Source organism: Camelina sativa, chromosome 15, assembly GCF_030686135.1.
Source record: "Camelina sativa cultivar CO46 ecotype springtype chromosome 15, ASM3068613v1".
NCBI classification, from domain to species: Eukaryota; Viridiplantae; Streptophyta; class Magnoliopsida; order Brassicales; family Brassicaceae; genus Camelina; species Camelina sativa.
The window spans coordinates 442,121-458,544 of NC_141894.1; the positions used below are offsets into that span (position 1 = coordinate 442,121).

General features: G+C 35.1%; 4 protein-coding genes and 1 pseudogene across 6 annotated transcripts; 2 read left to right on the forward strand and 3 right to left on the reverse strand.

The window, feature by feature from the left end:
• Window positions 1-1,892: 1,892 nt before the first annotated feature.
• On the reverse strand, window positions 1,893-3,372 carry LOC104744264 (early nodulin-like protein 16). The gene is made up of 2 exons (XM_010465286.3): window positions 2,855-3,372; window positions 1,893-2,518 (listed from the first exon to the last, which is right to left on the reverse strand). Exons 1-2 carry the CDS (start codon window positions 3,027-3,029, stop codon window positions 2,169-2,171), a joined length of 525 nt encoding a protein of 174 aa, XP_010463588.1. The 5' UTR covers window positions 3,030-3,372; the 3' UTR covers window positions 1,893-2,168.
• A 378-nt stretch (window positions 3,373-3,750) lies between these two features.
• On the forward strand, window positions 3,751-6,099 carry LOC104744265 (uncharacterized). The gene is made up of 6 exons (XM_010465287.2): window positions 3,751-4,342; window positions 4,501-4,650; window positions 4,787-5,045; window positions 5,130-5,348; window positions 5,427-5,569; window positions 5,649-6,099. The coding sequence occupies exons 1-6, from the start codon at window positions 4,064-4,066 to the stop codon at window positions 5,949-5,951; spliced, it is 1,353 nt and encodes a 450-aa protein (XP_010463589.1). The 5' UTR covers window positions 3,751-4,063; the 3' UTR covers window positions 5,952-6,099.
• Window positions 6,100-8,357: 2,258 nt separating this feature from the next.
• LOC104747961 (F-box protein At2g05970-like) lies at window positions 8,358-9,905 on the forward strand (annotated as a pseudogene).
• A 384-nt stretch (window positions 9,906-10,289) lies between these two features.
• LOC104744266 (membrane-anchored ubiquitin-fold protein 1) lies at window positions 10,290-12,380 on the reverse strand. Of its 2 annotated transcripts, none has more exons than XM_010465288.3 (4): window positions 11,795-12,380; window positions 11,132-11,408; window positions 10,625-10,789; window positions 10,290-10,503 (listed from the first exon to the last, which is right to left on the reverse strand). In XM_010465288.3, exons 2-4 carry the CDS (start codon window positions 11,262-11,264, stop codon window positions 10,448-10,450), a joined length of 354 nt encoding a protein of 117 aa, XP_010463590.1. In that variant the 5' UTR covers window positions 11,265-11,408; window positions 11,795-12,380; the 3' UTR covers window positions 10,290-10,447. The 2 variants fall into 2 exon arrangements, with proteins under 2 accessions (XP_010463590.1, XP_010463591.1); XM_010465289.3 differs by having other exon boundaries at window positions 11,790-12,047.
• Window positions 12,381-12,730: 350 nt separating this feature from the next.
• On the reverse strand, window positions 12,731-16,349 carry LOC104747962 (putative galacturonosyltransferase 13). Of its 2 annotated transcripts, none has more exons than XM_087487547.1 (6): window positions 15,481-16,349; window positions 14,940-14,995; window positions 14,675-14,830; window positions 14,001-14,591; window positions 13,587-13,889; window positions 12,731-13,488 (listed from the first exon to the last, which is right to left on the reverse strand). In XM_087487547.1, exons 1-6 carry the CDS (start codon window positions 15,689-15,691, stop codon window positions 13,207-13,209), a joined length of 1,599 nt encoding a protein of 532 aa, XP_087343673.1. In that variant the 5' UTR covers window positions 15,692-16,349; the 3' UTR covers window positions 12,731-13,206. The 2 variants fall into 2 exon arrangements, with proteins under 2 accessions (XP_087343673.1, XP_087343672.1); XM_087487546.1 differs by having other exon boundaries at window positions 14,675-14,833; window positions 15,481-16,287.
• Between the last annotated feature and the right edge of the window lie 75 nt (window positions 16,350-16,424).

Consider the following 16,424-nt stretch of genomic DNA (forward strand, 5'->3'; position numbering starts at 1 on the left):
GATTTATAATTCGATAATCAGAAGTTGTATTTTAGGTGTCACGCAGTATGAGTTATGGACGCAACAGAAAGGGAAACAATCAAGCATATTGAAAGTTTATCTCAAACAAAATGAAAACATAAACAAATTAAAGGTTTGACATTTCTTGATATACCGTATTACGGTATTCAAATGACAAAGACAGTTTAGTTAAACACAAGAAGGGTCAAGAAGAATTGTAACCTGGTGTTGGATAATATCAAAAGGGATACAACTTAACAAAATTGAAATCCATGTTTGCAAGAAAATAGTCAAAAAAATGTTAAATATATCCCTAATATTGGGGTTATGTGATTTTAATATCTAAAAAAAACTGGTGTATGAGAAAACACGGAGAACAAAAAATCTTATGACCAAAAAAAACCTTGAAGAGCTGTTTGTTTTGTCGGGACGTGTGGTTGACTTTTGGATTAGGGTCAAGCTATTATTATATAGTTACTTTAGGCCTTTTACATAGTCGAAAACCCGATAACCACACGAACAATAATTTAAAATTGAAAGTGAAATCTTTTATGGGTTTGAACTATAAAATTAAACATCTTCAAATGAGCAAATCTCGTGGTCAGATTAGTTTACCATCATGTCATTATCGATGTGATGAACTAATGATACTATTTAAACTGCCAGCTTTAGTCAATAAACTAAATTAGTCTAGCTAGCTGGTTATTTTTAAACTGTTAATGGTTATCGACAATATTTTATTTAACCCCCAAAAAAAAACAAAAGATCTAGGGTTTTGATAGGTTAAGGTGACTAATCATGGTGTCCACTGTTTGGGAGATGAGTAGATTAAATAAACCCTAATCAGGGTTAAGTTTAGTATATTAGTTTTGGCTAGTATACTAATAGTTTGGAACAAAGTATAACGATCCACACATATTATCAATGGCTAGTACCCTATATATGGAGACAATAGGCTAAAAGTCCAGAATTCCCTTGATTTAGGGAGACCCATTACAAATTTACAAGAAATAGTTTTGACACAATATATCTGTTAAATATGAATATAACTAAACAAAAAGAGCTAAACGATACATTTTCTTCAAGATCAACATGAAAGACTTGACTCATGATTAGTTATATACTTATATGTCTTATGGTTTTTAAGTTACTGAAATTTCTTATCATCAACAAAATTGTTACCCGTAATCATGTTCAACATAATATTTTTTTGTTTGGGTCAACTTAAACACACACACAATAGACAACGAAAAAAAAATAATAATAATAACCAAGAAGCAAGTAATAGTTCTTTTGGTTTTCAAAATAGAAAGTCCTTGATCGATGTCAAAAAACAAGACACATGTTGGACTTGGGTTATCCACAACTAATTTTCTTTACTCATCACACTTTTTCTTTTTCAAAACAAAAAGAATAGTCTTTACCCATCACACTATAAAACTAATGTAGTACATAGATCGTAGAGATAGTGTGCCATCCTTAATGTTAATAAAAACTTGATTAACAAAGTTAAGACTGGCCAAGAAAATAAAAGAATAAACAAGTGGAGCAGTATAAAATATGCATAAGACGACTTGAAGATTGGAGAAAGGGGTGGTCGTTGAGAGGACACTAAAAAGATAAACGTGTTCCCAAACATCCTTTTGTCTTTGATGTTATGTGACAATGCGACCAACTTGCAACTTATTATATCACCTACATGACAATACATCAATTATTGGAATAATTTAGTTGCTTTCTCATTCCACGTATAATTTCTGTGAAATACAAAAAAAAAAAAAAGGAGCTCATTTATTTTACTGTCATATACAGACCTAAGACCATTCGTTGATAAGTATCTTGAATTTTTTATCGGTCTACATAAAACCATTTTTCATGAAACAATGATCATCTATGGGTCCAAATTGAAGAAAGATCTATAACTTCAGAATCCAAAGCCCAAATCGTAGGCTCATGAAAGCTAAAAGCATGAATATTGTTTTTTCCCACCAACAAAAAGCAAAAGCATGAATGAAATAATCCAAACACATAAAGATCCAAAGAACCTAAACATAAAAGAGTACCAGTAAAACTATAAACGAGCTTCACTTGGTGAAGATATAAAAATCGAATCGGAATTCACACCGATAACAATCGTTTTCTCTTTTAAGAGAAAACATCCAGACTAGTTACCACAACCTCGGAACCGCATCCCACATCGTCCAGACTGCTGCGAAAACAGCCACCGGAACAACAAACTGGTGGGCAAAAGCAGAGACCGTCGATGCACTGTTCTTATTAGGTGAAGCAGGTGGTGGTGGAGGAGGCGGTTTCTCAACTAAAACAGCAAGCTTCATACCGCCGTAACATCCACCACCATTACCACTAATGAGATAGTAATGCCTGGTCTCATTAAGATGAACTAAATCCCTTCCAGCACCACGAGTCCAATTAGCGATGGGATTATTGGAATTGCAGCTTAGATAGTTGGTCTCGTTCACCTCTATAACGTTGAATTGGTTTCTCTCGTACACAAAATCTATGGAGACAAGAAAGAAACCACCAAAAGGAGACACCAATGAGAAACACTATATAAGTCAACAAGATTTACAAAAAAAAAAAGAACAGAGAGCTTAATCCATATCCATCAAAAGGTCAAAACTGAAACTAAAATGTTCAGACTTTTAACAACTGGGTGATGTCGTTTTAACAAGAAAACAGAGCCTATGATTGATACAATCAGACATGATCTTCAAACGTAATCACATAGAATAATAATAAGCGAAAACGTTACAGATCTAAAACATAAATATCATAATGAATCCGAGAGTGTGTGATAATAACGTAAAGAGAGAGAGACAGAGAGAGAACATACAGAGCCAATCATCGAGGTAAAAGTGTTTGTCCTGAGCCCAAACGGTATAGTTGATATTAGGGTTCCAGAACTTGTTATCACCAACAGTCCACCTCTTCGCCTCAACCTCTGTGACCGGCGCCGCTATCAGAAAAGCCAGAACCGCCGCCGCAACTAACAACGCAACTCTCGCCATCAGAATAGGATGAGTCTTTCTTCTCTGACTCTTTCTCTTTTGATAAGTGAGTGGGGTTTTTTAGAATTTGGATGGTTTTTATTTTCTCTTACAAGTTTTTTAATAAGTATATTACAAAACGTCGTGTCGTGTGACACAAATTTCTCTTTTTCCAGGAAAAGATCTCTCTAGATCCGTAATTTCATCGACCCAGCTATAAAACCCTTCCAATGCTTAAATTAAACCTCGAGGTTCACGAAAAGTACAAGTTAAGGCTTAAGCGCTGCGTTATGTAAGGCTGTTCTCATTGACCACTTTATTTCGCTGATTTTCTCTTTAGCATTTGGTGAATTTTTTGGGTCATATTTTCTTAACTTTTTGGCTGAAATTTATTTCCTTTTCCTTTGGTCAATGCTAATAAATTGGTTGTAAATACTAGTAAATTGTTCAATGTAAAGCCAAGATTTATTTCCTTCCAAGTTAAAAGACATATTGATAACATATGTACAATGAATCTTATATGTATCCAATTCATATTTTTTTTAAAATAAAATAAAATGAAAATAACTCTTATACAATTATATTTTTTTTTTGTGTAGCCGTTGGGGAATTTAACAAGTTTGAGTGTGGGGTCTTGTCTTAATGCTGGCTAGTAAAGCTTTCTCGTCTTCCCATCCGCAAACGTAGCGCGTCATAACCACCACCAACCACAAAACCAAACCGATGAAATTTTAAACTTTTTGGGAAAGTTCTACGATGTTCTTCTTTTATTTACAGTTTCCTTTAACAATTTTGGGTTTTTTTTGACGTCTTCAACTATGAATGATTTTTTTTTTTGGTCAAACCAACTATGAATGATTTATGCTTTTGTACTTAAACTTACTAATGTCCACACAATATTTGTTGTAATATCCACGTAAGAAAAGGGAAACTATCACATTATACCCATCCACGTGTCCAAACATCAGCTTCTAGTTCCTATTGTACCAATTAAAAAAAAAAGCTGAAGAACCAAAAAAAAAAAGAACATCGGAACTGATAAGCGAAGAAGAAAAATGGCGGCAGCGGCCATGGCCGTTCATCTCCCGAAACCCAAACTTGTAGTATTGGATAAAAACATCAACTTTCTCGGTGGGTCATTGAATTTGGGTCGACCCATGTCCGTAAACAGACAAATTAAAGCTCCGTTGATGGTTTCTGCTTCTTCTTCGACGAGCAAGACCGTCGTTACTGATGACATAAACGGAGATCGAAGCAAACAGTTTTATATTAACTTCACTGGCTTTCCTTTTCCTCTTGGCCCTTTCCTTAACCGGCGCACCATCAGAACCGAGGTTAGCTTCTTTTTTGCTCCATCTCTCAATCTCAATACCGATTCTTTAATTGGTCGTAATCTCCAATTAACAGACTCCACTAAGTCAATTATGCCCAAAAACACTGTTTTAATTTTGACAAAAACACAATTTTTGAACCTTGTTGGTTTTGTTTGAAGGCGGTTAAAGGTTGTATATGGATGTTTGAACAAGAACAAGCTTTAGGGTTTAGCAGTGTGTCCACCAATATACGAATGACTGTCATCAAACTCAAATCTGGAGGTTTATGGGTTCATGCTCCTATTGCTCCCACCAAAGAGTGTATTCAGGTTCCCCTTTTCTTTTTCTTCTTCCCCACCAGATTGGATTTTGTTTTTTATGTAACACTTAATTAGTGGTTGATAAATAGAGAAAGCGTGTAGATAGATGATTGAACACTATTTGGTTGTGTTCGCTTTGTGGCAGCTTATTAAGGAGTTGGGAGCTCCGGTTGAGTACATTGTCTTGCCAACATTTGCTTATGAGCACAAGATTTTTGTCGGTCCGTTTTCTAGAAAGTTCCCTAAGGCTCAGATATGGGTGGCACCAAGACAATGGAGCTGGCCATTGAACTTACCACTCGAGTTTTTCGGTATCTTTCGTGCTAATATCATCAAAGACGGTGACTTATCTACACCATGGGCTGAGGAGATTGAGCAGAAAGTCTTAAGCTCCCCTGAAGTTGGTATGTTCCTTTTAGTATTCCAATCTGGTTTAGTTGAAAGATTCAGAAATCATATTTTTCTTATGGGGTTATATGTATATCCAGGAATTGGACCTTATGTCGAAGTAGCCTTCTACCATAAGCGGTCAAGAACCCTTTTAGTTACTGATGCTGTGATCTTCGTCCCACGGAGACCTCCCTCGAGTATCAGCAACGAGTCCTTGTTGGCCTCGGCTAAGAATGGACTAGCTGTTAAGATACTTAGCAAAGGAAAAGACGTACCCAATGATCCAGTGGTTGATAACCCCAACACCCGCCAAAAAGGTCAGCACTTCTTAAAATCTCTGTTTTCAATCAACCAGGAGATCTCAGTGGCTTCTGTTTTTGTTTTAAAACTTGCAGGATGGGAAAGAATGGTTCTGCAAATCCTATTTCTTGGTCCCTCGAATCTCTTGGAACCAAACGCAAGCTTCGCAAAAATGTCGCAGAAGCTGATCGTTTCTCCCATTGTAAAGACTTTGGTCTTTAGCAAAGTCCCTGAGAAGGTCCTTATTCTATCTGTTTAAATCTTTTTGGTCCAAACGTGGTTGTTTTGATTTGATTTGATCATCACAAATGATTTAGGTGAGAGATTGGATCGATGAGATAGCACGTGACTGGAGATTTAAAAGGATAATCCCAGCTCATTTTGAAGCTCCAATAAACGCAGGAAGATCAGAGTTTCTAGCTGCGTTTGGGTTCCTAGACGATCTTCTTGGGGAAAGATATGTAACTCGTCCTTCGCTCTCTCTACTCTTCACTTCGCTAATGGGAAAAGCAGCGAGTTATTTTCCTCCAGACGATATGAGAACTCTCTCTTCTCTTGATCAGTTCTTAGTATCTGTTGGGGCTGTGAAAAAGACAGTCTCTGGTAGAAAAGGAAGATGACTTTGATATGAAATAGAAAAAGGGTTCATCTTATATAGTCTTAAGAATATAAAAAAAAAACGATTCGGTCTTGTAAGCTTCGATGTTTTGTTTACTGAAGCTCTCTCTCTTTATGGGTTAAAATTGTACACTTAGTAGGGCTTTCTCACTTCAGCGCTTGTCTTTATCTGTTGTTGAGAGTTTTTTTTAGCAAAACAGAGAACAAAGGTAAAAATTACATGTCTCAAAAGAAGCAATTCATATCTAGTGATTCTTACAAAACACTGCTAATGGAATCATTCAATTAATCATATACCTTTTGCCTTTTTGTTTCACCAACTAGACAAGAATCCACATTTCCTAACACAGTTTCAATGTACTTAACGCTATACACACATACTTCCAACTGCTTGATTCCTTCTTGAGCGATACATAGCTGCTTGAGAAAAGTAGAGCAGCATACCAAATGAGTTGAAGCAACAAGAAGAGAATTTGTGCCACAAGAGGTGCTAGAACTTCAACACCATCTTCCTTTCCAAACCTCTTCCGCTGATAAAATCCAATCTCTCTTAGTGTCACATTTCAATCACCATGAGCTTCAGATGATACACAAGAGAAGCCAATGGTCCATACTTAGCCCCAAGCCATGGAAACCTTTTCCCCAAAGAGAGCAGAAACCTTTCCATGTTGTGATCCACGATTAGACTCTTCATGTCTTTGTCTGGAATAACCGGCTTGTCACCGTGACCACTACTGCCGCTACTGAATGATCTTTGGGGTGAAAGATCGTTACGATGCATTAGTTTATGCGGTGGAGGGGATGGAATCGCCGGAGAAGTGAGAGTAGTCGCCGAATTGAAAGAAGCAATCGACTAATTTAACAAGTTTAACATGTAGGAAAGAAGTTTAACATGTATAATTTGTACACATTTTGTATTCAACTAATTTTTAATAAATTATTTAGAAAAATAGAGATTTAAAAATATTATAACAATATACAATGATTACAAATACACACATACTTAATAATATATATATATATATATATATATATATATATATTTCATCTATATTTAGTGAAGCAAGTTTAAACATCTTACTAGTATAATTGCAGCACTTTTTGCTCAAAAATATGTTTTTGGAAACATGTACCATTAAATGCTTATATTCATATCTAAACAAGTTTAGTTAAGTCTCTCTACTATTCTTATAACCAAACACAATTAAAATATTTTAAATATCCATATATATAATGTTTTCCAATTAATATAGATATTTAGAAAATTTATTCCAGATTATAAAATTTTATTCTCCTATCATATCTTTTTGATTTTAAATTTTAAATGTAGTGAATCATCATATAATACATAAAGTTAATAAAATTGATTTTTTCTGCATATATTGTGATTTGAATTTTTTAAAACGAACATATATTACTCAATTAATATAAAAAGTGTATGTTTAACATATATGTATAGTAAATTTACTGTATATAGTAAATTATAAAATTTTAAAAAGTTTATAATTTATAAATGATATATCTTAACTTAATAAAAAAAGTTTAAAATTAGGAATATTTAAACATATTAAAATTTTAAAATAACACAAATGAGTTATATTACATGACAGATTATTTGACATGACAAAATTGAATTAATAATACTAAAAAATAAAATATCATTAATATGATACTTCAATATGAATTAAATCATTATTTTACTATTTAACAGCACCAATATCAAATATGCTGAATCAAATTGATTTATTGTATTAAACAAAAATTATTGTACGCTATACTGCGAATTATATATTAAACCACTAAAATTAACAAAATAATACATTAACAAATTAGTATTAAAAGAGTATATTAACAAAAAAAAAAAATATGTAAAAACTTGCCTCGCGGTATCAGGTCATAATCTAGTTTATACTATGACATAGTGAAAGGATGGAGAAGAGCTTTTTGAAAGCGACATCGTCTTATTTATACACGTCCTGACTTAATGTATGTTGATCAAAAGCAGCGTTTGGCTAATAATTTTTTTCAGTTGAATAATCGTATTTTTAATAAGACCAAAAATCCCTCATTTTTACCCTTTAAAAAATATTTTTCCTTTTATATAATAGTGTTTTATATTAATTACTCAATTTCCGTTTTTTCAGATACAGGAAGAGAAAAAAAATTGTTACAAATTTATTTTTTTACGTGTGTTAATGTATTTATTTTACAATAATACTAGCATTTGTAGATGACATGTATAGTAATGTGGCTATTTGTTTTGTTTTTTTTTTGGTTCGGTTATTTCAAATTTTTGGGTTATTTTAATATTTTATTCAGTTTCGTTTAGATAATTACAAAAAAAAACAAAAAATCATCTCATTTATGTAGTAGGGTTACATTAACGAGATCGAAACCTTGTTTGAGCAATGGACCGGAGCAAAAGAAATGCTAATCGTGGGAGACAAAGAGAAGAAGTTCCGGGGGTTGCAAACTGGTCGGAGATATGTCCCGACTTGCTGAGATGTGTTTTCAAACGCTTGAGTTTCACATCTTTTAATCGAGCTAAATCGGTTTGTTCTTCGTGGCACTCTGCTTCGAGAGGCTGCGTCCCTAACCAAAATCAGATTCCATGGCTGATTCTCTTCCCTCCCAACGAGGAAGCCATCAACAACAACAACAGTAGTTGTGTGTTATTTGTTCCGGAGGATCAAGACAAAGTTTACAGAAGTAGAGACCTTGGTGTTGACTTTGCCCAGAGTCGTTGTCTGACGACTTGTGGTAGCTGGCTCTTGTTGTTGAATCCTCTTATGCATCTCTACATTATCAATCCTTTAACTGCTGAGAAGATTGATCTACCCGATACTCAATCTTTTAGTTTAGGATGCTTACAATACGACCAAGCTTGTTTTCGGATAGACAACAAAACCAAAGATTACGGCCCTGTTCGTTTATGAGTCGCTACAGTAGCGACAGCGACCATGAAAAATACCTTTGCTCCTTCTTTCTCTCTCTTCATCTTGCCTTCAATTTTGATCGCTGCGATTAGAATATCAAGAATTTGGAGTCGCCGGAAAAATCAGCGATGAGACCCAAGCCATGATCTGAATCAGCGACTGTCGCTATTTTTTTTATAATCAAATCACCATTTTTAAAATCAGATAAAAGAAGCTCCAAACACAAAAGTTGCAGAACCTTTCATCTTCTTCTATGACTTAATTAATTGGGATTTTACAGTATTTATAATTATACCCTTTACAATATTCAGAATTACAAAAAGAAATATCTTTAAACCAGTCGCAGTCGCTACAGTAGCGACTCAAAAACGAACAGGGCCTACCTAGTTGTAGGTAATGTTGCGCTCTTGTGTGTTTACCAAGAAAGGAGACAACAAGTGGCACGACCTTCCTCCCTTCGAATTTTATGAAGATTTTGTCTATAATCACAAAGATCAAAAGCTCTACCTTCACAATGATCTTGTCGATATTTGGGACCTATCAGGAGATAATCTACGCAAAGATGGGGCTGTGTCTCTTGACTCTTTTTGCTTCAATCATTAAGATTTCCCCTGTTTTCCTAATGAAGAAGATGATGAACTCTATTGGGAAAAGTTACGTAACTTCAAAACACGTATTGCAGTCACAGTGTCCGGAGATATTTTGATGGTATCAAGTATAGTACAACACTGCAAAACATGGTATTTTCGCATTTACAAGACGAACCAGGTGGGAGGCAAGTGGGTAAAAATAGATTCTTTGGGCGATGAAGCATTGATCTATGACATGGGCATCACCGTTATCGCAAATGGCATCCCAGGGATCAAAAGGAACTCTATCTATTTCAGTGGCGTTGATCATGGTGAAAAGGATCCACACCACATATTTGTCTATGATCTCACCACCCAAAAGATGCAACCTTTGCCACAATGCGTCTTCTCTTCCTTACCATTCTCTGATGCTCGTTGGTTCTTCCCATGATACTTTACCTGTATCGCCTCTGGCTCTGTTCCTTTTAATGTTTTATGCTTGATTTGCTTTTGAGTTGTTTTATTCGTTTTTTTTTTCTTTTTCTTTCAATGCTAAATCCTGATGATACATTTATCATTTCATTTGTTGTTTGCGAGTTTAGTCAAACAATTCTCTGCAAACAGTGAACGATCTACTAAATCATCTCTACCAATGATTGGGAGATATTCTAGTTTAGTCTCACAATTGACAATCCTGCTATGTTAAAATTCTTAGACGAAACAAAGGGTTCGAAATGCAGAGGAGCTCAGAAATATAGCTAAAACAGAGTCTTCTTGTGTCTTAAAAGAGGATCTGAATCATATTACTACACCATAATTTACTTTTGCAACAAGCTAGAGAAGAGCTTTTGATTTATACTTATCTAAAAAAAAATGGTTCAATACTCTTTTAATTTCGTATCTGTATTAGTAAACAATCTATACCAACCACATCAGGGACCAAACTTAAAAGGAGAAATCTGACTCTCTCTCTCTTGAGATTTTGCTACTCTCTTACATGACTGCACAGACGCATTTGTTCATCTTCGGGTCACCTTTAGGCTTCTTTTCTGTTTCAAACATTGTAAACATCTCTCTGTCAGGTCGATAACATAATTTGATGCTAAAGTAGAGGCTGTTGTCTCTTTGAGGAGCTAGAAAAAAACGAGAAGAATCTAAAGAATGTTTTACCTTTTTCAGTAACAGGAGGTTGGATGATAACATGCATTGTGGTGACAGCGCCTACGAGATTAGAGACTGGACTTCGGTAATCTTTAACCGTCTTGTTGTTCTCCAATACCTTCCCTGCGCTTATCAACTTCACCTCTTTCACTGTTCTCGGCCCATTCTCTTTCTCTATCATGAGTCAAACACAACAGAACAAAATGACAAGTGGTATGATGCACACAGGTTTATGTTGATAACAAGAACAAGTAATTTCCCCTGACGAAGCAATCACAAGAATAAGTACAGTTCTAGCCTTCTAGGCAAGGTGAGTAACATTCTAAGAATCTGAAATTTGGTAATGCATAAGATATCCTAGTGTGACATGATTCTCATAACGAAAAAACCATTGTTCCAAGAAGATTCAAGCTTTTACAATCTAAAAAAACAGTGCCTATTGCCTAAGGATATTATAAATTTAAAAGCCATAAGAGTAAGTAAGCATATATATATATATATAAGAAAAGAACTGACCTCTAGGCCATTCAGAGATAACAGTTTCCTTCAATGCCGAAACAGTTGTAGCATCAGGGAATGCTTTAGGACCGATATCAGAACCATCGGTTAACCGAAACTTGATCTCTAGTTGATTATGTACTTCTGCCATCTATCCAAGAACCAACCAACCAAACCAACAAACAAGCCCACAAAAACGTTCCCTCAAACCACAAAACAAAATCTCAAAAGACGCTTGACAGTTTCTCTCTATGGATCAAATCCCAAACAGGACCTTGTTCGCTCTGTATCCTATCTGCAATAAGCCAAAAAAGAACAATCTTTTGTTCAATAAGTGTGATTGTGAAGATGAAACAGGGTTTGTTTAAATAGATGAATGATCTTTGTAAGAAAACAGAATCTGATAATAAATGAATAGCATGCAAAAAAGCAATTAAACAGAGGATTCTGAAAGGATACAGAGTTAATAGATTAGCATTTTGAAAAGATTGAAGAAAATTTAAATAAGAAGAAAGGGATCTAAAGGAATGAACAAAAAACAGAGGAAATCTCCCAAATAAAGGAGTAAACTTTAAAATCCCCAGATTTGAGAAAAAGAAAAAGGCCTTTAATTAGGTCAGGTGGTTAGGTCATAGGTGTAGGTGTAGGTGTGTGTGTAATCTAGAGAATCAAAAACCTTACTTGGGGGGGCTCTGTGACTGATCTGAGAGCCGATGAATCAAGAACACGCATCAGAGAGGAGAAGAAATAGAAGAGATCAACAATAAGAGTGTTGTGGTTGATGAGAAGAATCAATGGCGGTCAAAGCTTCCATTTTTATCTGAGATTCTTCCCATCTATGCGCCTATCAAATTGCCCATCTCTCTCTCTTCTCTTCTCTCAAAGCATATTGTATATGAAACCAAGACGATTCTTTTATTTGTTTTTTTTTGTCAAAGTCACTTGGAAAGAACGCATTACTATTTTACTCAATCGATTAGATCAATCCAATTTTAATTCTTTTCTTTGTTTTTTTTTCCAACAATTTCTTGAATACACTTTTTTTTTAATTACACCAATTTTTAATTACTTGTATGTGTAAGCTTTTTGCTTCTTGTGAAGAAACTGTTGGGACATATCATAGCAATTACACTAAACAAAAATTACCTTTCTAATGAAGCTTTCTTCATCACATACAATTTTTTAATATCTGCCCCCTTAAAATAAGAAAGCAATGATTTATTATTTATTTATCCAACCATCAATTTATTATTTAATCATCAAGTCTAAAAATAAATTGGTAAGTTATCTTTATTTGTTTCATTTATATATTATATACAAAATTCAAGTCAACGTTATGTGATTACCATTTTCTACTTGTAATTTTCTTACACAAGATATTAAATTATTATCTAAAATGAAAATATGTGGTATCTAGTATTTACCTCAATATTTCGATTTAAGTGCACCATAATTTTTTTTTTACTTTTTATTATTTATGAATGACGAATTTGTGAATATGTCATAAATTCATAATTTTAGTTTAGATATATCTCAACAATGACATCAAATAGAGAGAGATAGGACTAGGAGGACAGACAGGGAGATAAGTAAATTGAATCTGCCAAAAAAAACGTCTGCATCAAGAAAAGTCTCATGATTGATCCAATAGGGACGGACCTTAACAAAGCAATAATGTCCATATAAAATCCCTAAAACCTAATGAAATCAAAATAGTAAAAACAAAAAATGTGGAATTTGACTGTTAAAAATTTAACCAAAAAAATAATAAATAAAAAAGAGTACAAGTGGATCTGCAACAGTGTGTTGTTTGGTCCTTGGACTGTTCTGATCATGACCAAAGTCTAATTTCTTCTGAGAAACCTTTCCTGTTCTTATAACAGATCCAAGATTGGAATCTTTACTTCAAAACCAAAAAAGAATCTCAAAAAGGGTACCTTCTATTTTTACAGAAGAATGAATCTTTATATCTCTCTTTCTCTTTCTCCAGCTGCTCTGCAACTGGTTTCATTGTCCAGCTAAAATTCGAGTAAATCTGCAGAACCAGCGATATCTCCACTCTGCTTCAAGACTATCTGAAAGCTTTCTATTTGCTATTCCAAGATATGACAATTCTTAATGAAATCATTGGAGTAGTTAACATGTTTTGTCCAGAAGGGTCTAAGATGCTCGAAACCTATCTCGAGCCACGGTTTTGATTGGCCATTGTAATGAATCACTGCAGCTTTCTTTGCATTTTCTAAGTTGGTCTTGCTTTGATAACCTAATCCAAGCATATGCCAAGACGAATCTATTGGCTGAACATGACCTTTAAATGCTATTAGTGCAGGAGGCAATGTCCCAAGTTTCCACATTGTTAGATTTGACTTCAGATTCTGCACATCAAAAATCAACACCAGAAGCAAAATCAAGGATTTGCCAATCTTCGAATCTTTAAACTCAAAAATATTGCAGGCTTCTCTGATATTTTTACCTCTTTAAGCCAAGAATGATAAGTTTCTCTGATATTTGTCTTCCTCCAAGTCCGTAGATCGAAGATATTCATTCCATAAGCCCAAGCACATTCTTCTGGATCCAAATGCTTTGCAATGAGCGGGTGAGAGAAATTGAAGTAGTTCCTAAGACGCTTTGACATAACCCATACGTCTTCTCCTCGACAAGTCTCAACAGCTCCATTAACCTTCCCGTTAAGGTCAATATCCCAGAGCGGAGATAGATCTTTCTGTATCACTATATCATCATCTAAGAACACTACCTTGTCTAAGTTCGGAAAAAGCTGTCAAAAAGGCAAACCAAACAAACATTTACCTTCATATTCTCAATCCCAAGACAGTAAGCCATGCAAAAGGCAAAAAATTTGAAATTAAAAGGACATATTCTTTTTTACCTCTGGTAGATATATTCTAAGATGGTTGAGCAAAGATATGTATTTGGGACTTCTTGATTGCAACTTCGAAGCAAATGTTCGAGGAGTTGTTTCGCTGAGGTTTGCACCAGCGATATGATTCCCATGGTAATAATCTCTGATACTGTTATGGTTTTCGACAGCTTCGAGAACCGGAACATTCTCTCTTGTTAACCAGTCAAACTGATGAACACTTTTGACTTCAACAATCGCAGGAGCTACAGAATTAAGCGCAAACCAAGAATGCATACCCGCATAGGTTTTCTTGTCAGTGATAACATGGAAGACAATTTTCTCGGGTTTTGAAGATGATTGAACAGCGGATGAGACCACAACCGAGGCAGCCAAGATATTGTCTGTAGCTAGAACGAAATGGTGGTAAGCATTGTCTGAGAGAACAGGGAGAAGCTCCGGGGAAGGAAGCTGTCTACGGGCATGAGCATTGGAGGAATATTCATCGGTTAGTCTTAAAGAGAGACAGTGAATTCCTTTTGGGATTGAACTTGCAGCAAAGTGTTTGTTCATAAGTTCTGCAAATTTGGATTCCCTTAAATCCCTTTCAAACTTCTCTACCTGTTCAGAAAGGGTAATCAAATCATATATACATTTTTGGATAAATCCACAACTTATATTTAATTGAAGATTAAAGACTGTACCATAGCTCGAAGGACGAGGGCAAATGTTTTGGCATCGTAGTGGTTGTTCTTCATATCCGAAACAAGTTGACTAAAAGAATCTGGAAGCTTTAAACCATCTGGAATTTCTTGAGTGCTTACTTCATTTAAAATTTTGTAAAAATCTCTAAGTAGTCTCTGCTGTGACAGAACGTGAAAAAAAGGAAAAGGCAAATCTGACTTAACACAATGACACAGAAAAATCTGAATTGTAAATTTAAACATCTGGAAAGAAGCAATCACTCACCTCTGAATCATCTACCCTACCAAGAAGACGTGGTCCTAACCGCCTCCCAAAACAATCTGAAGCAAAAAAGACAAGAATAGACAACAAAATTAGAAAAAACTTTCATGAGCTCATCACATGAGCATAATTAGGAAGATACTCAACTAAGGATGTTGGGTGGCAAAGCTAAGCATATGAACCACAAGCGAAAAGGGAACAACTCTTAAGATTCATCTCATCAGTATCTGGTTCTGATTTAGTAATACTAATATATGTAACTTTTACTTCACACACACAAACACAACAATGGAATTCATTCAAACAAAATGACATTAACCACGGAATCTGAGCTCGAAGCTTCATACAATGATACAATTGAAACTCAACTGATTCCAAGCAAGAAACTTTGTTGACATAACCAATTGGATCCAAACAACTTAACAAGATGCTCATCTAACAACATTAAGGCGGTAGATCCTACACGATGTATCGAGATCCAAACCATATTAACAAAACGGAATAAAGAAGAGGGAGGGAGGGGGGGGGGGGGGGTAGGGGTTACCAAAGGAGGAGCACTTGTTGACACCTTCAAGGGTAACAACAGCGGTAAGGATGAAGACAAAAGGCAACAAGAAGGCGAGGATTAAGATAGTGTGGAAGAGAGTTCGGTAAGAGATGTGACGAGCTGCGACTTTGATCTTCATCAAATCAATAAACTCATTGCTGCTCGAAATCGTAATGCTTCTCATGCTAGGCGATATGTGAAGCTGCATCCTTGATCTTGCAGCCCCGGAGTCGTTATCAGATCAACCGAATCGTTTAAAACCCTAATTTTAATTCCACCCAATCCCCAACTCAAAAACATCACCTCCCCACGACGCGTTTCCTCCGATCTCGATTACCGATCTAGCCTTGTGGGTAACTCCCAAATCCGATGATTTTAGACTCTGATTCGCTCTTCTTATTCGTTGTAGTCGTCTTCTCTCACACCGCATTAGGATTTTAACGACAGCCAGCAAAAATTCGGAATTTTTTAGATTCCCGCCGACTCTTTTGAGCAAATTCGAATTGAGAATCCAAATGGGTTTAGCTCGAATTCGTGTTACAAGAAGGTTTCAAAGACAAAGCAATGAGCTTTGTGGAAGAAGAAGACGACAAAATATAAGAGGAGGAAGAAGAAGAAGAAGAAGAAGAAGAAAAATCAAGCCTTTTTTTTTTTGCCAAAGTGATTTCGCCGGTGGATCTCAAAATAAAAAAAGAACTAATAATAATGCATTAAAAACCAAAAGAAAAGAAAAAAAAAAAGGAAGAAAAAAAGAAGAAGCGTAATTAATTAAGGATTTCAATTATAAATGAATCAAACCGTGTTAAAGGATTTGGTGTCTTGACCTTGAGTTTAGGGTTTTCTGTATTAAGCTAATTTTAGGTTTTTTTCCGACTTTCATGCCCAAGCAATAATTTATAAATATATATTTTTCATTTTTTTCCAGTTTTATTATATATTAA

Excerpts from the sequence above, each read along its gene's own strand:
- LOC104744264 (XM_010465286.3), bottom strand. The coding sequence starts at position 3,029 with ATGGCGAGAGTTGCGTTGTTAGTTGCGGCGGCGGTTCTGGCTTTTCTG. Across the intron at positions 2,519-2,854 it reads TTACCTCGATGATTGGCTCT|ATTTTGTGTACGAGAGAAAC; the intron begins GTATGTTCTCTC and ends TTGTCTCCATAG.
- LOC104744265 (XM_010465287.2), top strand. The coding sequence starts at position 4,064 with ATGGCGGCAGCGGCCATGGCCGTTCATCTCCCGAAACCCAAACTTGTA. Across the intron at positions 5,349-5,426 it reads CCCCAACACCCGCCAAAAAG|GATGGGAAAGAATGGTTCTG; the intron begins GTCAGCACTTCT and ends TAAAACTTGCAG. Across the intron at positions 5,570-5,648 it reads TTAGCAAAGTCCCTGAGAAG|GTGAGAGATTGGATCGATGA; the intron begins GTCCTTATTCTA and ends CAAATGATTTAG.
- LOC104744266 (XM_010465288.3), bottom strand. The coding sequence starts at position 11,264 with ATGGCAGAAGTACATAATCAACTAGAGATCAAGTTTCGGTTAACCGAT. Across the intron at positions 10,790-11,131 it reads TATCTCTGAATGGCCTAGAG|AGAAAGAGAATGGGCCGAGA; the intron begins GTCAGTTCTTTT and ends GACTCATGATAG. Across the intron at positions 10,504-10,624 it reads ACCTCCTGTTACTGAAAAAG|AAAAGAAGCCTAAAGGTGAC; the intron begins GTAAAACATTCT and ends TGTTTGAAACAG.
- LOC104747962 (XM_087487546.1), bottom strand. The coding sequence starts at position 15,691 with ATGCAGCTTCACATATCGCCTAGCATGAGAAGCATTACGATTTCGAGC. Across the intron at positions 14,592-14,674 it reads CCCTCGTCCTTCGAGCTATG|GTAGAGAAGTTTGAAAGGGA; the intron begins GTACAGTCTTTA and ends CTTTCTGAACAG. Across the intron at positions 13,489-13,586 it reads ATCATTCTTGGCTTAAAGAG|AATCTGAAGTCAAATCTAAC; the intron begins GTAAAAATATCA and ends TTTGATGTGCAG.